This window comes from Corvus moneduloides, chromosome 19 (assembly GCF_009650955.1).
Source record: "Corvus moneduloides isolate bCorMon1 chromosome 19, bCorMon1.pri, whole genome shotgun sequence".
NCBI lineage: Eukaryota > Metazoa > Chordata > Aves > Passeriformes > Corvidae > Corvus > Corvus moneduloides.
Genome location: NC_045494.1, coordinates 504736 through 531526, shown reverse-complemented (window position 1 = coordinate 531526; position 26791 = coordinate 504736). Strand labels below are relative to the sequence as shown.

At 56.6% G+C, this 26791-nt stretch overlaps 3 protein-coding genes across 3 annotated transcripts in view; 2 read left to right on the top strand and 1 right to left on the bottom strand.

Moving 5' to 3' along the window:
• DNAH17 (dynein axonemal heavy chain 17) overlaps positions 1 to 656 on the top strand; it is a 32857-nt gene extending 32201 nt beyond the window's left edge. Inside the window, 1 exon segment of the mRNA XM_032128953.1 lies at positions 239 to 656. Coding sequence (XP_031984844.1) covers positions 239 to 486 — 248 coding nt within the window. The 3' untranslated portion in view covers positions 487 to 656.
• On the bottom strand, positions 10 to 16046 carry PGS1 (phosphatidylglycerophosphate synthase 1). Its single transcript, XM_032128944.1, has 10 exons — positions 15886 to 16046; positions 12017 to 12206; positions 11567 to 11644; positions 10572 to 10671; positions 9741 to 9930; positions 9238 to 9416; positions 7804 to 8337; positions 4312 to 4460; positions 2151 to 2293; positions 10 to 420 (listed from the first exon to the last, which is right to left on the bottom strand). Exons 1-9 carry the CDS (start codon positions 16044 to 16046, stop codon positions 2174 to 2176), a joined length of 1701 nt encoding a protein of 566 aa, XP_031984835.1. The 3' UTR covers positions 10 to 420; positions 2151 to 2173.
• Positions 16047 to 17614: 1568 nt separating this feature from the next.
• Positions 17615 to 20083, top strand: SOCS3 (suppressor of cytokine signaling 3). Its single transcript, XM_032129131.1, has 2 exons — positions 17615 to 17707; positions 18272 to 20083. The coding sequence occupies exon 2, from the start codon at positions 18339 to 18341 to the stop codon at positions 18966 to 18968; it is 630 nt and encodes a 209-aa protein (XP_031985022.1). The 5' UTR covers positions 17615 to 17707; positions 18272 to 18338; the 3' UTR covers positions 18969 to 20083.
• The last annotated feature ends 6708 nt before the right edge of the window (positions 20084 to 26791 follow it).

The window sequence follows — 26791 nt, the reverse complement described above, 5'->3', positions numbered from 1 at the left end:
AAGCCGTGCTGAAGGGAGGGGTGGGGACAGAATTTATTCAGACATCCCACACACAGTAAGGCAAATGCAGTCCTGGGTCACAGTGAGATGAGAACATGTCAGACCTAACCACTGCTGAGCCACTCTACCCAACCTTAACCTTTGAGCTCCCACCCATCAGTAGTTCTGCACAAAGCCCCTCCAGCGAGAAGCCCCGGGGAAGGTGTCAGGGTGCCCTGACGGCGCTGTCACGTTGCAGGTGCGCGCTGGGACATCCCCTCGGGGTCGATTGCCGACGCGCAGATGAAGGAGCTGACGCCTGCGATGCCGGTCATCCTGCTCAGAGCCATCCCCGTGGACCGCATGGACACCAGCAACATCTACGAATGTCCCGTCTATAAGACACGGACGCGAGGGCCCACCTACGTCTGGACCTTCAACCTGAAGACAAAAGAAAAAGCTGCCAAGTGGGTCCTGGCTGGTGTGGCTCTGCTCCTAGAGGCCTAGACTTCAATGACAATGGAAAACAGCAATACTTTTACTTGTAAAAACCTCCAAGTTGTGTAACTCAGTCTGTTTGATTGTACCAGAACCATTTTAGCAAAGTATCAATAAAACTAGTGCTGGAAGCGCTGCCCTGTGGAGCCTGCTCTCACAGCACACAGGGTTCTCAGGGCGGATACTGGTTTTCCACTGGTGGTTTCTGACGTGGTGCTGGTGGGGAGCCAGACCACCGTGGGAAGCCAGACAGAACAACTGCACACAAGTGCCTGACTCCTTTCCCTCTCCTGGCTCTCCATCTTCCCACAGCTCTTTGTGTGATGGCTCAGTGTGAACTGAGCAGAAACTCCCCACACTCCTGCACGGAGCATGGAGTGTCTGGCTGCAGCAGATGGGCGAAGAAAAGTGCAGGTGTGGTCCAGTTCACCCACACCCAACCTGCACCGCCCAGAGAAGGTCCAGCTGCAAACAGTTTCCTCTCTGAAGTATGTTATTTCTGTTTCTAGGGTATGGAACCTACTCAGCCCTCTCTTCACAACAAATAATTTGTATCAGCAGTAACACACATTAAGGTGAGTAGATTTGCCAAGGCTGGTCCCTTTGGCATAAAACAATTCACCAAAATCCCACCCTGTGAAATATTTACACAATTACTTCTGAAGTACAGTTACATGAAACTTCCCTCACAGCTCACAGTCAGACGAGACCCAAGGGCAGGCACAGAGACCAGCTCATTTCTTTATAGAGCAGCAGTATTTATAATCAGTTACGACTGAGTTTCACGCTTACTGACAACTTTTTTCAGGTGCCAGAAATCCTGTTTGTGGCACTGCCAGATCAGAAACCCCACCAGTGACACAGGGCAGCCCCACCCTGCACTCCCACACATTTTTACCTGGCTTCCAACTACCTTCTTTGCAGGATGTTATGGTTCAAGCCTCCCACTTCCATCCCAAACCCGCATCAGCACTAAAAGTCTTCTCCTGCCCCTCCACAACTCATGACAGACACTTGTAACATATCTGAATGTGAAGGAACCAGGCAGACCCTGCTGAGGGGGAGGCCAGAGTTAGGTAAGTAAAAGGGATATGGGAACACGCAGCATCCTGGGCACATGAACAGTGATGCCAACTGCACAGACTGTGCACGGCACAGGAACAGGCCAGAGCGATGTCCTGAAGCTCACAAGGGCTCGAGTCATGGGGCAGTTGAACAGCCAGGAAACCCAGGACACCACAAAACAGAAAAGCAAAACCAACTGCCCGTGTTAACTACAGAGACAAAGCAAAGCCCTGACTGGATACAAAAACAAAACATCTTAAGTATTCCAGCAATGCTTTCTATTGGCTGGTCAAGATAACACAAACACAGTCTCTCTCTACAAAACTCTGAAAGGGACATTTCAGAAATGGGATTTTTATTTCCATGCATGGAAAATACCCCTGTACGGGTTCTTTGTCAGTGGCCCTTCCAGAAATTCTAGTAGATGAAACCCAGTCTGGACCTGAGCACTGATCCCAGTCCATGGCAGCCAGTACCCCAGAGGAACTGAGAAGTGCCTGGTTTTCCCCACATCATCTGCATGTCCATCGTCTTTCTTTCATGACAGAGCACTGCAGCTATTCACTGCAGTCACTTCAATAGAATTCCCCATAAGGCAGCAAACTCACCCAAAGCAGCAAATTTTCTTCTTTCAAAAGAAATTCTTGATCAGAGGTGTCACCAGCTTCACCCACAGCTTCACATAACGATTTGGCTGCTCAAACGTTGATGTTGAGACCACTCCTGAGCAGAGGTAAAGCTGCTCTTGCTCCTGAACAGGGAAAGAAACATCATCTCAGTAAATCCCAAGTGTCAAATTATATAATCGTCTTTCAGAGAAGCAAATTCTCAGATAAAGCTGACCAGGGATCTTGCCACAAGTATGCATCATTTCTCGTCAAGAATTTGCAATTTAAACTCTACAGAGAACAAGGGTAGAGGGTTTTGCCTTTTTGTGCCCCACAGTTGCAAGAGTTGAGCTTCAGTTTCAGAAAACTCCTCAACTCCAGGCTGTAACTGCCAGAAAAGGAAACCTCACCCAACCCTCCTGGGACTGGCTCACACGGCTCTTTCTAGACACAGCTCAGGCGCCGCGTTTGCAGATGAATGTGCAGTCGTGATCTCAGCTAAATTACCAGAAACACTCGGGCCCCCACAGCGTGCACCCAACTGCTGAGGGAGGAAATGAACCACCCTGCTGATAACATGCTCACAGCACGTGAGAGCAACGCTTTGGTCACAGGTAAGCGGGGTTTTTAGCACAGACAGTCAGATTTCAGGATCTGCAGGCAAACAAGGAGCAGAACAGCTCCTGGAAGTTCGTTCATCATCTTTTTTTATAATTGAAGCTGTCACAAACAGCAGAAAATACTCTGCACTACTTAAATTCAGGGTGGAACAGGGAAGCAGGAAACAAGTACTGGAAAGTAACACCAAAAAGCTGAACCAACAACAGAAGCAAGACATTCATCTGCCAATTCACTCCAAGAGCTATCATCAGCCCTGCTGTGAGGATTCTGCTCCACGACCATCCAATATGCTGAGGTCCGAGCGCTGGAGGCAAGGCCAGTTCCCTGAATCAATCTCAGTTCATTCAGAGAAGCACCCAAAGACACGCAGACCACTCACATTTCTTCCCAAATCTCAGCACACATTTTTAAAATGGAACTGAACATTACACAGGCAAAGTGATTTCATGGCAGCATCCCAGGAACGGATTAAGTCTTCTAAAAAAGACCACAGAAAGTAAACACCCAGTCCATCTCAGAATCAGCTTCCAGCAATCGGGAATGGTTTAAAGCCCTTTGAATGAGATCACTGCAGCCCTGTGTGAGAAAATTCCTTTGTGTCACATTTCCATTGATTTTCCCCTTCCATTAGAAACAAGCAGAGGCAAGATATGAATTGAAATACTCAAGCAACTCTTCCAGTAATAGAATTGGTTTTGATTAGATACACTCTGACTCATCCCAGAGAAGAGCCCTGATGCAAGAGGGCAATTCCCATTGATCTTGCAGACAACTCTGCCAGCACCTGCCTCACACAGTGCATTTCTGAGGTCTCCAAGTCCCACAGAGGCACCAAACTGATCTGCTTTGAAACAGAACACTGTAGGAGAAATGACTTGGGACGCTCAGTTCCAGCAGAAGATTCAGTCAAGACAGCTGGAGAACCAGGCAGGATTCAGAGCAGCAGCAGAAGTGCTGAGCATTCCAAGCTGCCTAATTAAAACAAAAACAGCACAAAAAAACCCTGGGACATTGAATATCAAGTCACTTAAAAACGTTTGTGTCGAGATTATACAATGTTATATCATTATTCAAGAATTTTGTGACAGAACTTCACGGGCAACCCAGCCAGTCCAGAAACCCTCTTCCAGTCCAAGCTCAGACATTCCAAGGGCCCGGCCTCCTTACCCCAGAACCTATCACGCCCTGGGCAATGCCCAAATGTTGGGGTTAAGGCTCAGAGGTGCAGCGTGGCTGGTGAGCAGAGGAGCCAGCAGATCCTCCAAACGCTCTCTGCGCATCCAGCCCTGAGCACTCCCAGTACCCGAGGTCACTGGGGACATGCATTCCTTCCCGTTAGGGCCTCATTTCCCAGCACTGGGTACTTGCAGCAGGCAGCTCATCAATAGTCACTTCACTGACAGCTCCTCAGGACTCCCCATGCTCCAGCAGCTTTTGAGTTATTGTAGCTGGAGGTTTTTATTGCCACTGCGTCATCAGCATTCCCTGTGTGACCCAGAAGTACAACATCCCCACTGCATCCCCAGAATCTGTCGCTTACCTGATGGAGCTGCTGCTGCAAGGCTTTATTTTCTGTCACTATCGCAACCTGAGCTTCCAAGTCTCGATGAACTGATCGATATCCAAAATTTGGAGAGCCAATCAGGGTCAGGCAGGGCAGGTCACTCCCTGCCAGGTACAGCCAGAGGCCTGCAGGAAAAATGAGGAAGAGAGGCAGTGTGACAGCTGAGGGAACAGCCAGGGTGGGCTCACACGGTCCCTTCACTCAGAGTGAATTAAATGCACTAAAGGTGGATTACAGATTCTGTGCAGGACCTCGAGAGCAGAGAGCAGCCCACCAGGGCCTGCAGGGCTGCAACGCTGCACGCGGGGTGCCCTGGCACAGCCCAGATCCAGGCGTTCTGACTGGGAGTGCAGCACCCCCAGTGCGCCCCACAACAACCCAGAGCAAGTCCCTGCCACTGCATTAGAGGCTGTTTTGCACCACAGTGAGTTCAGAAACGCTGAGAGAAGGCAAACAGGTTTTCAGTGAAGAAACCAGCCCCAAAGCCCCAGGCAGACAGGCTAGGTCTGTTCAGCCTGTCCCAGGGCCAGTGACCAACCCCCATCCCAGGACATGAGGAGGCATCTCCCAGCTCTGGCAGGTGAATTCACATGCCACTGAGAAGAGACGCAGAAGAGAAGTGCAAATTATTTCACTCCCTCACTTCCAGAGGAGCCACCAGGGATGAGATCAGACTCTTGCCAGGGCACCTGGCCCCCGCCGCCACTCACCAACACAGCTCCCACAGCTCTGCCAGCACAGAGAGCAGGCGGGACAGAGCCCAGGACAGGTTTTCAAGGGAAAGATGAAAATATCACATTGTTCTCAAGCACACCACTGCAGCAGGGCAAGAAGGAACAGCCACAGGAGAGTCAGGACTGCTGCCAAGGAGAGGCTGCACGGCCACTCTGCACAAATGAAGCCAGAAAGCCTTTGCTCTCCTCAGCACAGCCCTGGGTGAGTCCCTGGTAGAGGCTTATCCCCGTGGCTGGTCACATACAGACTGCAACAAAGAACCCGTAGCATAAAAACCACCTCGGCCTTAAAATAGCAGCAGGTTTCCTAACTCAGCCCCAGAGCAGTTCCAAGAATGCCTTGAGTAAGATGCTGCCGATTCACTGCCAGTTCCTGTAACCTCCTCCCCGCCCCCACAGCACACACTCACAGAGCTGGCACTGCCCTAAAGCCACGGCACTTCCAGCCCCCGCGGGCTCACCCCGCCACAGAGGGGCTGAACAGCCCACCACGGGCTCTGGGAGCCACAGGAAAGCACCCACATGGCACCGAGTTTTGGCACGTTCTGCCACCAAACAGAACCCTGCCAGGGGCTGTCTGGTGCCTGACCAGCCAAAGGCTGGACCTCTGCCCAAGCAGCAGCCATGACGAACAAGTTCCTCGCCTTCTCAAGTGTCCTGTGGCAGTCCCACAGCCTTTACAGGTCTCTGGTTTCACAGCCATCTGGCAGGATCTGCTCAAACAGTGACTCACCTTTCCAGCAAGGGGAAGCGCAGTTTCCCAGCACCAGTCAATAGCAGTAACAGGGTTTATCTCGCAGCACACAGCCACCTACCTGCCCAGCTCCCTGCCACAGGAACCTGCTTGGAAGGCACTCTGATCCCAAGGGATGTACCCATGTCACCCTCAACACCACACCCAGGAAAGCGGCAGGTAGGCTTTGGGATGTCACAGTAGGACAGCTGCTGGCAGTCCTGCTCACACGTGCATCCCATCTGTGCAGTGCTCTGCTATACCTGCATGGTGCTGAATGCACCCAGGAGAGACAACCCTGGGAACACCACTGGACACTGTGCATGCAGATAGGAACATTTTACGGGGAGTGGGGGGGGGGCATGCAGCACAGCCACAGTGTTTGGGGTATGTCAGCGAGATGCCATGAGAGACTAAAGGGTGTCTCATGTCGCAGCCCAGAGAGGAAGCACCAACAGGTACTATTTGCTGCTGGGGATCCCATGTCCTTAGTCAGGAGCTAGGCTCCATGTGCTCCTTGTGCACATGCCCTTCACATCTCCAAGGCTTCCTCCCTTCCCTCTTCTGTCCTTGTCCTCTCTGCCACACCACGTGACTCCTGCAGAAGGAAACGAGGTGAATCCAACATGTGCCAAGGGCAGAGCACGCCAGAGGAGGAGCTGCACGCTGATCCTCCCAGCACTCTGAAGGGGAGTGGAAACAAGGCAGCAAATGTCTCCAACTGTCCCTCCTGCTAGGCAAGGGAGCGGCTGAACTCCCAGCCCTGCATCCCTCTCCAAGCGAACACCCCACAGTAGAGAGCCCAAAGCGCTGTCCCACGAGGCCCGGCTGGCCCAAAGAGGACCAAGTGCACTTCGGTAGCTGGGAAAAGCAGCCCTTGTTTCTGGGCTCAACTTACGCCAAACCACATCCCCCTGGGACTTAGCAGTGTCCAACAAAGGCAGAACCTGGGAACCACAGGTCGCTCAAGACACAGGACATCCCAGGCAGGCAGGCAGGGACCTCTCTTGTGGTGACCTGCATGAGATAAGGGTTTTCCCTGCATTCCCAATCGTGCTGGGGAGGGGCATGACACCCTGAGATCTGTTTGTTATTTCAACACAGAGGCAGCCAGTAGCACCCAGGAATTTTCAAGAGTCAAGAGAAGGCCAACTCTGCAGCTTTCCCTCCCCACCACCTCTGAGCCTCCCTCTGAGCACCCCTGCGAGAAGCAGGGAGATGGAGCCATTCCCACTAACAGCTCTCTTCAAAACAGGAATGGCTGGAGCCCCAGTGTTCCAATCACAGCCCAAATGCTCCAGCCAGAGCACCCTGCTGAGCTTGTGAGAGCTGGGCATAGTGTACTCAGCAGGAATCCAGGGTGTCCCAGAGAAGACCTTGAGGGCAGCGTTCATTAACTCGCTGCGTATTAGTCCATATTCCTTCCTCAGCCCCTTGCCCTCTGGCTGCCCTGACTCCCATAAGCACATGCTGCAGTTCCTCATGCACTGCATCCCCTGTGTGCTGTGAGCTGGTGCAAATCCCCCAACACTCACATCATCCCACGCAGACCTGCTGCTGGGAAGGCCCCGGGAGCAGCTCCCCTCCAGCACCTGCCTCAGATACCGCTCCAGGGTCCCCAACGGAGTCAGCACTTCTGACTGCTGAAACCAGCCCAAGGGATACAAGAAACTGCACCATGGCACTGACTGCATCGTAAACACATCCAGATGCTTCCCTCCCTTCACATCACATTTCCCATCCAGGCAGTGCTTCAGTGCCACCATAGGGACAGCTCTTACATCATCCCTGTGACTGTATCAAACCAGAAATCCAAAGGCAAGGCATCCCCCAAGCGATCCAAACCCTCCAAGTTTACACAAGTAAGTTGTTTGAACTTTGGAGGAGTTTTGAAGGTTAAGCCCAAACTGGCACCCAGCCAGCCCCTCACTCCTTTCACAATCCAAACGCGCAACTCTCGCGCACCTCTGAACAAGCCCCCTTGCGATAAGGGCATCTTACCTTTGGCGTGGAACGTCCACCCGGCGCGGGAGTACTCCTGCAGCTGCACCCTCTCCTGCTGCTGCAGGCAGCAGACCTCGCTGTAAAACTGATGTTCAATGTAAACGTAGGCAGCAGGGATGGCACCTGCCACCCCTTTGGCACCAAAAAACCCATTGACCTCTGGCGAGGCCAGGAGGATCCGGTACTCAGCCCTTGTGCCCAGGATGAGGTCCATGTAGGCCTGTGTCAGGTTGAAGTAGCCAGTGGTGAGGTATATCCTGGCATCCCGCTCCGCCTCGGTCAGCAGCGTCTCTGTGACCATCTCATCTATTTGAATCCCAAAAGGTTTCATTTGGATTAAGGGATAGATCCAGGTGTCAGGTTCTGGTTTCAGACTCCCAGATGCTTGAGAGCCTTGCTGGGATATCAGGGAGCTGCCTGCCTGGCTGCTGTGGAAAGTCTTTGCATGAAGGAGCTCCTGCCGTGTCCGGGCAGAGTTGATGACCTCCATGACCCTCCGGTTGGCAATCTCGCAGTAAGCCACTTTGTCTCCTGCAGGAAAAATCAGAGAGATGGTGTCTGAGACCTACAGGCACAGAGCTATGTGTCATCTACTACACACCAGGAAAAACTACTGACAGGACACGGATACAGCAGCAAATAGGAGCCAACACAGAGTGCACATAACTCTTCTGTCTTAAGGCCCAAACCAGCCGTTTCAAGGTGGGCAGAGCTACATTACAGAAGAGAAATGCTCAGCAACTGGCAGCAGCTAGAAAAATCCTCTGAGAAGGGAAAGGACAAGGGCAAGGCTACACTGACAACCAAGAATGAGCTGGAACACACAAATAAACTCCCACCCCCAGCCTGAACTTACATCACCCAGCAGTGCAAGGCCAGGACAAAAACTGATGACGCAATCAGCCTGGCACATCACTGCCCTTCTCTGCCCACTTTTACGCTTGTTCCCAGTCTTCCTGAACCAATTCCCATTTGATTCCCAGAACAAACTCTACTACAAGAGATTCATTGCCAACAATAGCAGCACATTCATGAACCCTTCAGAACGTGCACGCCCAGAGCACCTGGAATTGCAGCTGCTAATATCAGAAAAACTTCTCTAAGGAATGAAGTTCTTGTTTAAGGCCAAAAGCAGCACATTTACGAGGCAGCACTAAGACGGTTGCAGAGTTACTTCCAGCCTCTGCACACCCTGCCAGATTAGCCTGTGACAGCCATTGTGCTGGGAAAACTACAACAGACCCAGTCCTGAAACTCAAGTAATCTTGATTTTAATACTGGATGGCATAAAACAGGACACTCCCTGTGTGAAGAATGGTCAGACACCCAGCATTTCCCAAACGGATGGAGTCCAAGTCATCCTTAAACCCTGGCTGTCACTCGTCTCCTCTGGATCCCATCACCCAACCAGGTGAGACAGCTCCCTCCTACCTTGGTACGGGTGCACCATTCCCTCCATCATCTGGACGGTATCATCCTGCTGTAACTGCAGGGACACATCTCCAATCGCGTCCACGAGCTCCGTGAAGAAGTCTGCGATCTCAGGGGAGTCCCGCAGCAACACATAGCGGTCCTGACGATTGGTGAAGTACAGATCACTCAGGTTTGCACTGAAGAGAAGGGGAAGAGCCGGGTTCAGAGCATGGGCACAAGATTCTCAACCTCCCAGCCCAGGCTACAGGCCACACTCTGGGATAGCTGCACCAAAGCACAAATTGGCCCCTTCCTTTGCAACCTCAAAAGATTTTTCCCTTTAAGAAAGACTCTCTCATCTGAGAACCTCATGTGGAAGAACTGTGGTTGCTCTCCCACCTTAGAAGAGCATTGATAGGATCATGATGGAGTCTGCATGTTCAGACAACTCTGGCAGCACAGACACCCAGCCTAAACCCCAGGGAAACGATCCGCACCAAGGCTGGACGCAGCAGACTCACCCACTCAGGATCACATTGTCATCAAAGAGATAGACCTTGATGTGCTGCAGCCCAATGGTTTCATTGAAACGCTCTGGAATCAGGAGCCGGAGAAGTCCACGCAGGTTTGGGGTGTGGAAGAGGGACACACGGACTTGCTCAGGAAATCGCTGCAGCAACGGGATCAGCATTGTCCGAGAATTCTTCCTGCCTGGGACAGAAAGGGAGTTTCACACAAAGATCACACAGACAGGACACAGCATGACACAGGTCTTCAGCCGGTTACAGGGTGAGCACCCATCCCATCCACTGGCACTTCACACGTTTTCCCTTTTCTCTTTGTTTTTTAAATCACTTTCATTTGCACTATGTCAATACTGAAACTGACATCCAGAATCAGTCACAGGGCAGGTCTGACACTTTTCAAGCTTCTTAACCAAGCCTCACCAGCACCAGTAACATGTCTACGAGAGTCACTGCAGATGATCACATGTTCCTGATTTAGTGTGCTGCTGCTTCCAACAATTCCCATTCTCCTTTCAAAACGAAAATGTAAGCGAGCATGACGGGTAAGGGCAAATGCACTAACAAATGAACCAAGCAAGACTGCACAAGTTGCACAGAGCAGCTTGGCCCTTCTTGCTCCTACTCCCTAATTTTGGAAGAAAAGCTGCTCAGCTTGAAGATTTTCTGGGAATATGCAGCTCTGGAATATAAAAGGCTGAATACTGAAACGTGCATACTTTAAGCAAGTAGATCCAATTGGCCAAGACACCTATTCTGAAAAGAACTGTCTCTCTAGCCTAACAGTAAAATCAGGCTCTGACAAAAGCAAAAAGTGGCAATTCCTACCCCGGGAACCCCTGGTGTAGTCAAGGAGAATGGAAACTCTGAGGTCGGGTGAGCCTTTTGCTTGCAGTGATTTCTCCAGTGTTTCTTCTAAGCAATCCACCTGCAGAGAGAGTTCTCTCTTCATTACAAAAGCAAATACACTTTCCAAGGGAAGTGCTCAGCCGCAGGAGACCATGGCCAAGACAGCTCCCACGCCCTGGTGCGAGTCCTTCCTCCTTGTGCCAAGCACAGCCAGTTCAGCCTTTGCATCTGCCAGCCTGGCAGCCTCTGTCAGCCTAAAGCCACAGATCAAAGGGCCTCAGTTTTACATATCCACATTCTTCAGGCCTCCCAAAAGCAATTAAAGTTAGCAGAAAAAGTCCCAATATCATTCCCAAATAACAGACTCCCATCACCAAAGACTAACTTTGGTAGGAATTCACTGCAGTTTTATTCTTTAACGACAAGGTTGTTTGTCACATACAAATTCAAATCCTGTGTGCAAGCCCAGACAAAGTTGGGCACAAATCCTGTGCAGGCTCCGTCTACCTTTACCCTGCCAGGGCATTTGCTTCCTAACACCAGAACCTGGCCAAGGCCAGGCTTCTCCCTAAAGCCCTTGGGCAAAAATGCTTTTGTTTCCAGAGGAAAGAACAAAAAAAGGCAAATATCATGAAGCAAAGTTGACCTCGGTCTCAAATGCAGAAAATCAATCCTTCATCTGTTTCCTGCACCTGGAGCACTACACACAGCACTACACACCTATAGCTCAAATCCCGCTCAAGAAAAATGCCAGGGAAAAATAGATTTCCGTGACCTGAGTTTTACAAAGCCCCCCTGAGCACTACGAACACCAGGCCAGTCCCTTCTGAGAGGCCCAGGCTAACTATTCCCTGAAGAAGTGCAGCAGTTCCTTGGCTCCATACCAGACCTAAACCAGAAGCGCCACGTGCCTCCCTTCCACATCCCTCCCCTGCATTCCCTTCCTGGTCTTCCCAAACCCTTCCAACACTCACCAGCTCCTGCTCAAGGAGTCCTGTTCCAAGGTACAATGAGGCCATCACCACCCGCTGCTTGGCTGCTTTTATCTGCACCTGGGAGTAGCAATAAACAAGCTCAATTTCACACAGGGTGTCTGGCCCTGAGGAGCCATCAGCCCAGACGTGGCGGTGCTGCACTCCCTGGGGAGGATGCCTTCAGCCACATCTCTGCACTGGCTCCCTGGCCTTGAGGGAGGAAAGGGTAAAACATGGATAGTGACGACATAAAACATACAGGGCTCTGTGGAGCCACAGCAGCACCATTGCTGCATCTAAGATTCAAGGAAGAAACTAGTGCTTTCTGGGAAACTGAGGAACTCATTCCCTGCAGCTAAACCTATTCCATACGAGAGCAGTTACCAGGCAGCAGCTGCAAAACTGGGATTGTATCAAAATCATTCTCACAACTTGGAGCCCACGCCTTACCTTCAGGAGTTCATAGAATTCCGCTGGGGACGAAAGCACCTTGACATGCGAGCTGGAGATCCCAAACTCTGGGACCAGATTCCTGATCCACTGGAACCTGTGCGCTCCTTCTGGACAGAGCGAACACGGTGGGGCTGTGATCACTGGAATAGGAGGGGTGAGCAGTGGGGCCAGAAGCAGCCATGATGATCTGTGCAAAGAAAGATTGAGAAATTATAGTGAAACCTTTGCTTCCCAGAAAGCCTCCAAGCAGGTAAAGGCAGAGCTGCAACCAGGGCCAATACATGGCATGGATCCACAATGGCAAGAATGCCCTTCCTTTTCCATAATCTGATCTGGATCACCAAAAACAAATGTGGGAACAGAAAAATGCAGGCAAAAGGTGGGAGAACAGATCTGAACAGCACCAACTCCTTCCCTGAGCTGGCATGGAGATGAGGGAAAACAACTCCTTCATCAGGACAACATGGGAGGGGAAGGAGGCCAGGAGCTGCAGAAAATGAGAGTGGGGACACTCAGGTGTCTGGCAGTGCTGTGGTGGTACCACCTGTACCTGTAACCAGCCACTTCTGAATTATCTCCATCACACACACATCAGCTTGGACACAACCAAAACTCCCTTCATGCCAGGCTTTGTTCTCAGCTGGGCTAGAGTTGTTCCCGTTTCAGGTTTAAAGATCACATTGCTTTAAAGCAAAAAATGCCTCCATCCCTCAATCTTATCCAGAAATAGATCTACAGCACACAAGGTGCCCAAGTGCAAGCCCCAGCAAAGGCAGAGCAGTTGCACCCCAAGAATGACCCACAAAAGGAGCGACTATGTCCCAGCAGGAATACGCCAAGAGCCACAACAGGGATCCATCCCTCTCTAGCAATGCCACCGGCACTCCGCAGAAGTACAAGAGAGGGTCACAACTTCCCCTGCAAACCTCACAAAAGCTGTGAGGGAAACATCAGGAAGCTCATTCTTCAAAAAGAAATTTCAGAACAAGTTTAATTTCTCTGAAGTCACTTCGGGAAGAAACCAGCTTAGTGCCAGCATCACGCAGGGGGTGACAGGAAGCAAGCAGCAACTTCTCCTCTCTGGAGGTTTCACACATGCAAATTCATCCAGTCATAGAACGACCCCTCCCGCAGGAGTCTGTTTGCATGACAAAACCACATTTCAACACAATTAGCAGCAGCAGCTCCCATGAGATCCAGGAATCCATGAGCAAGGGACTGAACTGCATCCCTGAACCCGACAGGAACCGTTCCATTCTGCAAACCCCCCTCATGGGAGCCGGGCTCCTTGGGATGGAACTGGGGTGGCTGGTTTTACCCTGAGGACCACCAGGTCCTCAGGCCAGCAGGCAGCCACCATCCTGTGGCCCATCCTGATGATTCCATGGCCACCACACACCAAGAAGAAACTTGATCACAACCTTTACCAGAATTTGTTACAAGGAACTTTCGGCTTTTTACCACAATTCAGAGTCCAAATGACCACAGATTCCAGGAAGATGATTTCACTCATCTGGTTCATGATACAACCCTGGATCTTCACAAGGTTTCCTAACATCCTTACAAGGAAACCAGTTCATAGTGGAGTTTCCTGGAAAATCCACGAGTTTGTCACTGACTATTCATCAACACCAAAATCTGAGTCAGTCGGTGCAGGAATTCCTGGGATGGTGGGTTGTAACAGATCATGTGGACTGGGTTCAGTCTGAATAGCCAGAAGTGACAGAGACCACCAGCACAGGCTATTAAAAACAACGCAAATAGTGCAAAAAAATTAAAGCAGAGCAGAAACGCAAGACATACCACTTTCCAGGCACATTCTCATAAGTCTCTACAGAACCTGAGCACAACCTTCACACACCTTTGCTCACCTCAAGCCTCACAGGCCACACACAGAGAGCAGATTCCCACTGTTCCATCAGTGCAAGGGAGCACGGCACAGAGAGCTACAGGAATTCACCCTGAATCCAAAAACACGGGGTTTTAAAACCCAGCAAATGCTCAACCCACAGAGCAGTGGCACAGCCAGGCTCCAGCCTAGCCCCGTAGGTCACAAACAACATCCTCTGGAATTATTCCCAGGGAGGAAGCAGTGGCAAATTTTATGTATTTTACAATAACAATCAACAGAGATGAATATCGTCCTCATTATCCCATTGGTCAATCCAATTACACTTCCAGAAGCCAGACGAGCGGCCAAGCAGACACTTTCCAGAAACATGATTCCCAGAAGCCATTTTCTGGCAAGGACTATTGGAATTGTGAGTCCAACTGCACCTGCCTCCCTGCCCGTGACCCTGCACCTGCCTGCCGGGGGCAGCTCCGAGGGCAGCTCTGAAGGCTGCAGGGCAGTGATGGATGTGCTTGGAGCATCTCGGCTCTGATTGGAATATGAACCTGCAGCACCAGTACTATTTGGTTTGAGCCTTCAGATTAATTCTGTATAGGTCCATTTATCCCCACTAATTCCATCCTCCAGATTTTTCACTCCTTAAGTAATTTACAGTGTGTCTACAGTGACACACTGAAATTCTGAATTTTACACCTTATTCAGTGTTGAGAAACTATGGCTTTTAGAATTATCAAATAAATCCGTGTTTTGCTCCAGCTACAGAGCCACCGGTACAGCAACTGGCTCCCAGAGCAGCAGCTTCTACCCACCAGTGACTGACATCAGCTCAGTGACCACCCGAGTACAACCACTCCTTGCAACCACGCACACATAACTATCAGAAACCATGTAACATTATGAAGAAATCATCAAAATTCCACATTGTGACAAACCAGGTTTCAGAGGAACAGAAAATGGACTCAGGGGGAGCCCTTTCCATGTATTCCACATCACTGAGTTAACCAGAAAGAGAAAACGGAATCAAAAGGAACTACCTCAGAACAAAAAGTTGAACCTAAATAGAAACAACGGGTTTTTTGGGGTTTGTTCTAGTTTTTAAAATGTAGGTTTGGTACAGAAACTCACAATGGAGCTGAAACTCTTATTCACTGTAAAACCTCATCTGCAGAGCCAGAGGTGAAGTGAAACTGCGGGACACAGTGCTGTCCTTTCACTCACACACACATCGCCACATGGGGGGATCTACAGCGCTGCTTTGAACTCAGTGATTGTTTTCCAGGGCTCGGCCTAATTTATCTGCCCTAAAAACACTGATGAGGCCAAAAGAGAAGTGTGGAAAGAACTCCCTTGGCGTGAACAAGAACACAAAGCAGACTGACCATCCACCTCCTCCAGTACCGCAGTGACAGCCACGGGTCACTGCCGCCAGTCACAGTCACCGGTGACAGCCACGGGTCACTGCCGCCGGGCAAGCGTGTCCTACCCCTCATGTCTCTCCGCCGGACGCAGCCCCGGCACAGACGGGACTGGCACCTGTTTCGGCCCCAGCCCGCGGGGGGATCTCGCCGTCCGCGACCCCGGCCCGAGCGGGTTATGCCGAACACCCAAACCCCGCCGGTGCCGCCCCGAGGGCTGAGCTGCACCTGTGACAGCCGAGGGGAGCCGGGCCTTGGGAAAAGGAGATGTCGGCCAGCGCCTGATGACAGGGGGAGACAAGGAAATAGGAAATGAAGGGGAAATAACGCTCAGCTGTTGCCCTAAGAGCGATCGGACAGTGGGGCGAGCTAAAGGGGGCTGCGGGAGCAGAGCCGAACCCGCCTCCGACCCCGGCGTGGGGGTACCGGGCCGCGCCTTTACCCCTACGCAGCTTTTCCAAGGGGCTGGGCCGGGCCGGAAAGGGGAAGCGGCGAGCGGGGGGTGCCCCGATAACGCGACACCGACTGCGGGGGCGGCCGAGGGCTCCCGCTGCCTCCCAGCCGCGGGGAGAGCCGGCGGGAGCCCGGCCGCTCCTTACCTGCGGGTGCGGCGGTCGCGACCGCGGGAGAGGCGGTCGGAGAGGCGGCCGAGCAGCGCGGTCAGGCCGAGGCGGCCCCGCGGCAGCCAGGCCGAGAACCGCCGCCACAGCGCCGCGCCGCCCGCCGCCATCGCCCGCGCCTTCCGCTTCCGCGCTGCCATGGCGACACCGCCTTCCGCTTCCGCGCCGCTGCCCGCCCCGCCCGGGCCCGACCCGCGCCTACCGGGGCTCCCGGCCCGGGCACGCGGCGTGTCCGCCGTTCCCCGCCATCCCGCCCGGCCTGCGAGCGCGGAGTCCGCAGCGGGCGGACGGCCGGGAAGGGTCCGGGAGGAGCTGAGGAAGGGTTCGGTGTCCGGCGGTGCCGGGCCGCGGCTGCCCTGGTCCCGCACACGTGGGACGGGCTAACGCGGAGCCACATCGCCGCCCCGGCGATGTTACCCTCCCGGTCTCTCTTCTCCCCCCGGGGCGAGCCCCGGCCCGGCCGAACGGCTCCGAAGGGACGTACACGGCTCTTGCCCGCGGCGGAACCGGCGTTCGCCGCCCCGCAGACGGGGCGAGGCGGAGCCCGGGGACCGCGGGTCCCCCCGCCGGGTCTCCATACGGGGAGCCGGTCCCGCCGGGAGACCCCGAAGCCGCGTCGTGCTCCCAGCCCGTCCGTCCCCCGCTATCCCCTGCCCGCCCCGGCAGCGCTCCGGGGCTCGTTTGCATTTCAGAGCAGCCGGTTCGCCGGAGCGGCTTCCCAGAACTGCCGCACTGGGTTGGTCTCTGCCGGGCAGTGGCCGCTCCTCCGGGGCAAATTAAACTGTTTAAAATAAACCCACGGACAGAGCTCGGGTTGTGTGCGAGCTCGGAACAAACAATTGCCAAACGGGTGGGGAGGGGAGCTCCGGCGCCGCTCCTCCCGCCGGGCACCGTCCCCACCGGGGCTCTGGCTGCGGGCCCGGGGCGGGGCGGAGGGGTGAGGAAGCCCCTAGGGCAGAGCCCCGGGGGAGCTGCCAGGGGCAGCGGGCCTCCGCCGTGCCGGGCTCCCCACCAGCCCACCTGGCCCCGCAGACCGGCCAAAGCACCAACTGTACGGAGTGTCCGGGGGCTCCCGGAGCCACCGCCGCCCGAAGCGGGGCTCGGGCGCGGAGATCGAGCAGCTGCGGAGCCGGTAGCCGCCGCACAGCCCCGCAAGCGGATTCCCCCTGGTGGTCTCCAGACCGAGGGTCCCCCGTGGGTCCCCCAAGGAGGCGCGGCCGGGGCTGGCGGCAGCCTAGCACGTTGGCCTGGAAATCAGGGCTGGCAACGTCGGAATGTGGGACCTGCTGCCCCACGGCACGGTGGCAGCCCCCGCTCCGTGTAACCCCTCAGTGTCCCTTCTCCCCTAGTGTGCCCCCCCCCCGGTGTACCCCCCATCAGCCGAGCCCAAACTCCTCATCAGGGCCCCGGCAGAGGCGCGGGACGGCGAAGGCCCCCGGGGGGGCCGGACCGGGGCTCTCCCTTTCTCTGCAGGCCGAGGGGCGGGGGCAGCCGCCCTGCCCAGAAAGGGCTGTCGGGGCCAGGGCCGGAGCTGGAAGGGCCGGGGCTGGGGCCGGTGGGGCCAGGCCGGGGGCCCGGGGCTGGCAGAGCAGGGGCTGGCGAGGCGCCGGGGGGGCGGGCCGGGCCGGGCCGGGCCGGGCGGGGCGCGGGCGGTGCCGCCGCGTTACAAGAAGCCGCGCAGTTCCAGGAACCCGAGGGCGGGCGTTGCGCCTGCTATAAGAGGCCGCCCCGGGCCGCTTCGGCAGCTTCGCCGCCGCGCACCGGCCCCGCTCTGCCGCCAAGACCGGCTCCCGCGCCCCAGGTACGGCCGCGGAAGGGAGTCCCGGAGGGGAAGGGGGGACAGCCGGGGATGCCGGGACCTTCGGGGGGGCGATCGCCGAGGACCGGGAATGCCGGTGCTGCCCAGGGAAGGGGATCGCCGGGCATGTTGGTGCCCCAGCGGGGCGATAACCGGCGGCCTGGGGTAACGATGTGTCCCCGGGAGTGAGAGAGCAGGAGACCATCAGAAGCGGTGCTCCTAGAGAGGGGAGAGAGCGGGAGACCGCAGGTGTGCCAGTGCTCCCGGGAAGGAAGAGCTGGGGACGGGGGGTGCCGGTGCCGCGGGAGGACAGTAGCCGGGAACGGGGGCTGCCGGCTTCCCTGTGAAGGGAGAGCCAGGGATGGGAGCTGCCGGTTCCGGGAAGAAAGAGCTGGGGAGGGGGGCTGCCGGTTTTTCTGGGAGATGAGAGCTGGGGAAGGGGATTGCCGGGGACCGGGAGCGCTGTTGCTGCGGGAGGATAACAGCCAGGGACCGGGGGTGCAGGTGTTCCCGGGAAGGGAGAGTCGGGGACCGGAGTGCCGGGGCTCACCGCTCCCTCTGCCGCAGGTGATGGTGTAGCAGCGGCTGCTGCTGGCAGCAGCATCCAGAGCACACGAAGCTGGCTCCCTGCGCCATGGTCACCCACAGCAAGTTCCCCGCCGCCGGGATGAGCCGCCCCCTCGACACCAGCCTGCGCCTCAAGACGTTCAGCTCCAAGAGCGAGTACCAGCTGGTGGTGAACACCGTACGCAAGCTGCAGGAGAGCGGCTTCTACTGGAGCACGGTGACAGGTGGCGAGGCCAACCTGCTGCTGAGCACTGAGCCGGCTGGCACCTTCCTCATCAGGGACAGCTCAGACCAGAGGCACTTCTTCACCCTCAGCGTCAAGACGGAGTCGGGCACCAAGAACCTGCGCATCCAGTGCGAGGGCGGCAGCTTCTCCCTGCAGAGTGATCCCCACAGCAGCCAGCCCGTGCCCCGCTTTGACTGCGTGCTCAAGCTGGTCCATCACTACATGCCGCCCACACCCTGTGCCGTCCCCGAGCAGCCGGGGGGGGCCCTGCACCGCAAGCGCACCTACTACATCTACTCAGGTGGCGAGAAGATCCCCCTGGTGCTGAGCCGCCCGCTCTCCTCTAGTGTCTCCACCCTGCAGCACCTCTGCCGCAAGACCGTCAACGGGCACCTGGACTCCTATGAGAAGATGACTCAGCTGCCGGCCCCCATCAAGGAGTTCCTGGACCAGTACGATGCCCCTCTCTAAGGGGCCAGCAGAGCATGGTCACATGCTACAAGCACAAGAACAGGGGACAAGGCACAATGCCTCAGCGGCACAGGAGCTGGCAGGGCATGCCAAGCCTCTCCGTCCAGGAAGGAGAGAGGGGGAACTGGGGCAAGCTGCCACGGGCTCAGGGCTGTGGCCAGCATAGCTGGGCACCCTTGGTGCTGAGGGGACACCCCAAGCAAGCGTGACACCTCCTCTCCAAAGGGAAGGAGATGGCTCCAACCAGACTGTGGATACTACAGTGAACCCATTGGCAAAGCCCCTGTGGGCTTGGGCAGCCAGGACAGCTCCCGCAGCCTGGGGGTGTCCTGGCGAGAGCCCCTTCCACCCTCAGAAATGGAAAGCACTGGAGTCCAGGAGTGCCTGATCGCTTTTCCTCAGTTTTAAGGGGAAGGTGTTTTTCGCCCGTACTGTACCTCTTGCTGCCTCCTTGTAGGTGGAAGCTCCTTTCACACCAAGCCCCAGACTAAGAGGTCAATGCCTTTGTCCCCACGTTGCCATTTTCCAGGGGACTAAGCCTTAATATCATCCCTGCCCCGCGGTCTGGGTTAGCGCACATCCACTGGTGATGCTGCACAATGACGGTCCTGCTGATGTGCTGTGAAGCTGGAGGGGAAGCGTCGCGTCCCGATGCTGCTGAGTCCCACACAACCGCATCTGCAAGGATCACCTCGAGGACCCCGGGCCGTTACTCCCTAGAGTCACACCCACCTCTGCCCAGCCACTCCCACAGACCCCGGCTATGCTGCTCTGTAGGGCACCAATTCCCGCAGGAACGCAGCAGGATGATCCCCTGGAGCGTGTCATCTCGTGAGTGCTTTTCTGCGTCTGCCCAGAGAAGTGGTTGGGTTTTCTGGCTTTTTTTAATTTTTATTCTTATTTTTTTAACCAAAGGGATGTTTACAGGCCAACATGAATCACTGTCTTTTATAAAGATTCCATCTTCACCTCCAGCCTTGAGGGCTGAGCAAAACGATGCTTGAAAATTCAACCAAAACCAAACTCAGATGAAACTTTGCACATATTTATATTTATATTCAGAAAGAAAATGTTTCCATAATTTATAATAAAGAGCACTATTTTTTAATGAAAAACGTCAGATCTGATTTGATTTCTCTCTTGCACCCCTGGGGCCACTTGGCCCCGGCACAATGCTGGGATGTGTTTACACCACGTAAGCGCCGTTTCCTGGAGCTGCTGTCCATGCCGGGTGATCCCGCCGCGGTGACTCAGCCCGGCGTGCGTAAACTCTGCCCCAGCACTCAGGTATGTCTGAGCCCTTCGACGTCGCTCTGCCAGCCAAGCCATGAGGATGGGATCTGCTCCCGGCTCGCACACATAGCACAACCACGGGACAGCAGACATGGCCCTGGGCACAGGAGGAGCCGAGCTGGTGGCCAAGGCTGGCCTGTGGCACAGCCCCAGTGCAGTGTTTGTGAAGTGCCGAGCGAGTCCTGCCTTCCCCCAGACCTGTTTTGGCGCACGCCAGGGTGAGGAGCTGCAGGAACTGAGAGGCATGGGTAGGAACGGGTCTTCAGGAGCTCCCTCTCGGAGTGTAGAGAGCTCAGGATAAGGGGTGCCATGATCCTGCTCACCCCCACAGCACAGAGAGAAAAGCGAAATCCCAGCCAGGCACAGATGCCCGAGGGACAGGAGAGGATTCAGTTCTCCTGGGGATGTCATTGCCCCCAGAAGTGCCTGGTCCCTGTTGCTGGGGGCATGGGCAATAAACCTGCAGCTCCATTTGGCTGGTGTGCAGTATGGTGCCTTGCTGAAGAGCTGCATCCAGGGATGTGGGTGATCCTTTAGGAGCGGGTCAGCCCCCCAGAGCCCCCGGCTGTGAGGAGCAGGCTGTGCCCAGGTGCGCTGTGCCTAGGCCCCAGTCTGCATCTCCACGCTGTCAGCATTATGCCTGGCATCATGCACAGTGCTCCCGCCCACCCCGGGGAACCCCGGCTGCTGGGAAAAGAATTTCCTGAGGAATCAGCCCGGACCAGAGGGATGGTGAGTGTGCCGGTCCAGGCTGTGGGCATGGCACAGTCCCAGTGACTATTTTGGGGCCGCTATGTGGGGCTGTGGCACACGGGCTGCCAGGAAGTGCCGTGGCCTGCCCAGGCACCCGCTACAGCTATGCAAGGAATGTCCACGCGCACGGGTGGCTGCCCGCCAGGCCCTGCTGAGGCACACCCCTGACTTTAGGGCTCCCGGCAGCACCGGTGACTCCCAGCCCCGTGCCAGTGATGGGGGGGAGCAGTGCTGTAGGCACAGCAGCCCCCAGCTGGCAGGAGCATCACCTTGCAGAGTATCACCACTCCCATGCAGGATGAGGCAAATGAGAGGATGGGAAAAGAGGGTCCTGGGGGTTTATGAGCACACCCAGCCCTCCTAACAGAGCAAGGGGTTCACAGCACCCCATGGTGGGGCAGAGTGGGAAGCTGCCCCCAGGGACGGCAGCCAGGCTGCCCACAGTGACCCTGTCCAAGTCCCCCCAGCCAGAGCCCAGCCTTCCCATCTCTGTGGGAACAGCCAAAGCTTCTTCGCTTCCCAGAAGGGCCCTGGCATTGCCGACCAAGGGCCTCTTCCCTCACGGTGCTGCAACCCGTGGCTGAGTCGAGAATCCGGGAAGCTCCGCCAGCCCCACGGGTTTCTTGGAATAAAGCCAAGCTCGCGGCAGCAGTGACGCGGCAGCCGGCGGGCAAATCCCTGCTGAAGGTTTCACAAACCTCTCGCTGCTCCAGAGCAGCTGAGCGGACTTGGCCCTGCGTTTCGTAAGCAGCCTATCAAGCATGTCCCACAGCCAGTTCCCCTCTGCCCTTCACCAGGGCCAGGGCAGCTGAGCTTCCCCTGGGAGGGTTCCTGGATGGGGAAGATGTTACCAGGGTGATCAGACCCTGACACCGTGTGATGGTGCCAGGAGCCAGACCAGAATTTGCACAGGGCTCCAGAAACAGGGCTGGGACGTTGGGGTCCTGCACCTCTCCACACCCCAGATCTCCTGGGGCTGGGCACCAAGCAGCACCAGCAGAACTCAGTGCAGCTGTAAGCATAGCATGTCCCCAGTGCCATCAGCTCTCCATGCTGTGAAGGTGGCCATGCAGAGCAGGGTGAGAGCACCAGGCCCAGGGAGAGCCTGACAAGGTGCTGGGGTACAGAAGGGTGGTCAGGCAGGGACAGGCTGCTGCCCCACAGCCCCTGCCTGACCACCTGTCCTGCCTCAGCCTGGCCTCCCCATGGGGTGCAGGGTAGCCACCAATGCTTCCCATCACACTGCTGGCTCATTACTGGCACAAGAAGGAAGTGTCCGCTGGGATGGTGAACCTCAACCCTGTTGGGTCAGGGGTGCAGGAAACCTGCTCTGGTGTGTACCAGCCTCTGCAGAGCCAAAACAGGAAACCACTGCAGCCGGTGATTGCTGCGGGCAGCGAGCCCCAGCACAGCAGCAGAGGGCTCGGCCAGCACCACAGCTCTGTTGTGGCTACACCAACCATGCAGAAAACCCAACTGGTCACAGGGAAGCAGGACAGACCCGTGAAGGCTCCCCAGCCCCACACCAGGACCCCAAGGAAGGTGGCAGTGGACACAGCACCAGAGGTCACTGGGCGGCAGAGCCAGGCAGGGAGCTTGCTGTGAACACACCGACCTTGTGGCACTCCCCTCACGCACTTCTTCCTGCTTGGCTCTGCAGCACCAGGACATTCCCACATCTACCACTACATTTCCCAGTAGAATGCAGGAAAGGGCTGTGCAGCAGCTGGGGACTTACTGTAAATGGCACCACCTGCTCCTTACGTGGCAATTCCTCTGCAGGCCAGGGCCACGGGGACGGTTGGGAACAGGGACTGGGACATCTGCTCCCCGTGTGCTGCCGGGAAGCACAAGCATGAGCTCTGTGGCAGAGCCCAGGGCTGGCACTGGTGGTCCCAGATGCAGGCCCAGGACAAGAGACAGCTGCTTGCGCTGGAGGAGGAGCAGGGCTGCAGCTCTATGTCCCCAGAGCCCCTCAGTTCCACAGCTGCCCCTCATCTTGGGCCTCTGCACTCTGTACTGCTTGAAGTCCCTGTCCTGGTAGCAGCTCAGCTGCCGGTGACCTGGCCCCAAGCCTTGGTGGATGGGGGAACCATGGGGGCTGGCTTGGCCCTGGGTCTCCCTGGACCAGGCAGGGCTACTAGCAGGCAGGGAGCAGGGGGTGGCAGCAGGACCCTGTGCCCAGGCCAGGAAGTATTTCGGGTTGCAGCTGAGCCCAGCAGGCTGTGTACATCCCCATGGAAACCCTACTTTGTTGCTGCTTCCCTAGCCAGACCCGCGGCCAGCTCCAGGGAGCCAGCAGCTGCGGATTCCTCACTCCTTCCATCAGCAGCTATGCGAGCTGCTCTGCTCCAGCCCCCCCGGCCTCAGCTCTCTGCTCCCTGGCAGAGACCCGGGCCCAGGGCTATGCTGCTTCTGCACCTGCACTCACAGGGAGCAGTGATGTGCCAACCACTGGCTACGGTCACTCCAGCACGTCACGGGAGGTCCCTGTGGGTGCTCTGGCAGCAGGCTGCCAGCTGCCTGGGGTGTGCTTGCCCAGCACAGTGCAGAGTCCTCAGATGACCCTGGCAGAGCAGCCATGGGCAGGTGCCAAACCCTAGCCCTGGAGCATCCCTTGGCCTCACATCCGTCCTGGCCTCAGCCGCGGCACAGGAGCCAGCAGTGGCAGAGCCACACATGTGGCTGGGGATGGAGCTCCCCAGTGTGGGACCCTGTGTCTGCAATCCAGCCCTGCCCTCCTTGCCTGCCCCCTCCTCACCAGTGCACAATGCTGGAGGGCCTGAAGGTCCCCACCAGCCTGGCAGCCATCAGCAGAGAGCAACTCCAGCCACACCAGCTGGGTGAGGGGTGATGGGTGCCAGTGGCGCCACTTGGGCGACGATGGGGTGTGTGGCTGGCAGAGGGCACAGCTGGAGCAGATGCTCCCCAGAAGGACCCAGGAGCCCTGTCTCAGCATTTAATGAGTGGGAACAGGAGCACTTTACTGTAATTCCAGTAATTACATTGTTCATCCTTGGCAGCCGACACCAGTTGGTGTCCAGCGCCATGGGATCACGATAAGCCACCTGGCAAGGAGGCTTGGCAACACGCTGTGCTGCCGGGCAGCCAGCCAGGGCAGGGCAGGGAAGGGCTGCGGAGCAAGGTGTGAGGTACGGTAAGGGCCCGCCCCGGGAGTTCCCGTCACTGGCGCGCAGGTGGCGGCCAGGAGGGCCCGAGTGTCCAGGGTTGACTGCTGAGCCCACACAACCGGGGATCCCCAGCCCGCTGAGGTCCTGGCAGGATCCTAGCAGCCACCCATCATTGTGGCATCCCCAGAACCCAGCGGTCCTGCTGGGCGCTGAGCTAGAGCTGCCGGCAGTGGGATGTTCCAGCCACACGCACAGTGGGGGTTTGGGACAGCAAGGTGCCAGCAGGCTGGAGGGGAGTCCCCACCCACCAGGTGCAGGAGGGGGCAGGGGAAGGAGAGGAGGCTGCCTGTCACCCCCAAGGACCTGGTGTCCCACCCTGCCAGCACCACTGCAGCTTCCAGGCAGGCAGGTGCTGCCCCTGGGTCTTTCCTGCCATCGCCCACCCACCCCGGCCCAGCTGCGGCATCCCCGGGTGGTCCTCACTGGTGCTCGGGGCCAGTCAGGAGCAGGGACAGTTGGCACCCCAGGGACAGAGTGGGAGCCCTGCTGAGTCATCACTTCACTGTTCTCGTTTTTCCATGGTGCTGTTGTGCATTTGCTGGAAGCCAGCTCAGAGCCATGACTAATCTGTTCTCAAAACAAGCACAAAGCAAGCGCGAGGTTTGTGCAAAGCCACGGGGAGGAGGCGGAATCACAGTGCGGGGCTGAGCTGGGAAGGCAAGATGCTGGAGCAGCTGGGAATGCCCAGCCACGGAGCAGCCCTGCAGGCAGCACCCTCCTGTGTAGGGGGTGGGCACAGCAGAGGTGAGCAGGAGCACTGAGGACCCCCAACTTTCCCTTGCTACAGCGGGGCTGGAAGTGCAGGCAGCGTGCCGGGACAGGCTGCAGCCGGCAGGGCAGGCAGGTGTGGACCATCAGCATGCAGAACCCCATGTGCCATGGCCAGAGTTGGGGCTCTCACATGGGTTGTTTTGCCCTGTGGGGAAGCCACTGGAGGGGGAGGCCAGGGAGAAAGCAGAGGAGTTTGTTCTGGCCAGAACCGGGCATCCATTGATTTGCTGTTATTAAAACCAGAGCTGCTGTCGGGAACTCCACAGCCTGGCTGCCCTCGCCTGCTTCCTGGAAAAGGCTGTCCCGTGTGCCCTCACCAGCGGGAGATGGGGCCCCCAAAGCACCTGGCAACAGCAATGGCCTGTACTGCGTTTGGGTGGCAGCCGGGGCACCGAGCCGAGGATTCAGTTTTGCCTTTGGTGCCCACTGCTCTGCTGCCCAGCAGTTGGCTCCCAGTCGGCCACTGTGCCCTTGGCCCTCCTCAGCACCCCCGGTGCTGCCTGCGGTGCTCAGGGCAGCCCTGTCACCCCACAGCGGGTGGCAGGACAGAGCAGTGGCACCCTGCTGAACAGAGTGTTTACTGGAGAGGCAAAGTCATCGCTTCCAGTGGGGGATGAATCACCCCTGTCAGGAATTCTGCCCGGGGGCTTTTCTGTAAGAGCATGGAATTTCAACACTGGCCGCCCGTGCCCTCCCGGGTCCCCCCTTCTTGCACAACCTCTCGCCGGGGTTGCTGTTCCCAGCCCCGGCTTTGTAGCCACAGCAACCCCTGCGGGGCACGGGGGTCCCAGCGCAGGGGGTCCCTGCGCACAGTGGGGACAGGGCAGGGACCAGGCCAGGTTCGCAGCGTGGAGCAGCTGCCCACCCACAGAGCTGCGCACCCCGGTGCCCCACAAAGCTGCCCCTGTCGCGAGTGGGTCCCCTGGGACCAAGGGCTCCCCAGTGCCGCCCATGCTCAGCAGTGCCTGTCGCCAGGTTTGGAGCCTCCAGCTGCACTAGCACCCACGAGCGAGCGGGTGTAGACGGAGAGGGGAAGTAGAGAGCTGCAGTGGGGGCTCTGACAGAGCATCTTCCCTCTACTACGACCAGGCACATCCCACCCGCATTAGGGCTGACGGTGTGTGGGGAATGCTGGCAGGGTGGAGGCATGGGGCTGCAGATGGAGGGGCAGCTCCTGGTAGACCCCTGCCAGCTGCCACCGTCACCGTCCTGGTGCTGTCTTGCTGTGGGGGGACACCACTGGCCCAGGGGCTGCCCCACCATGGGCCAGGCTACTGGAGAGAAGGCGAGAAGGGAGCCAGAGCTTTCCCAGCAGACTGTGGTGACCCGAGAAGCCCTGCAGCCATGCTGGGACTGGGGATTCTCTCAGTTTCCACACACAGCAGAAACTCTGTGAGAACTGAGTGAGGGCAGAGGTGTTTCTGGATAAGGGGGAAGCACACTCAGAGCAGGAACTGAAATATCACCTTTGAGACTTGTGGCTCCTCTCAGCCTGGCGCAGCACAGATGGGCTGTGCTGGCTCCCAAACAAACCCCAACAACTTCAACCCCTGCCTTATTTGTTGCATTTTTTCATTACAAACCAGAAGAGTGTCATTTCAATAAAACAGCCTGTATTTTACCCTCCTTGTCTCAGGGTACAGACAACTGATTTCCGGACAGAAAGGATTTTGGTCTTTTTTGGTAGTACCTCCGTCACAGTGGCAGGACTGGCATGTGGGCCCTTTGCACTGAAGCTGTGGAAGCTGCTTTTATTTTTTGCTTTGCACTTTCTGCCATTCCTGGAAATAGCTGAAGTGGCCGCTCTGACCTGCC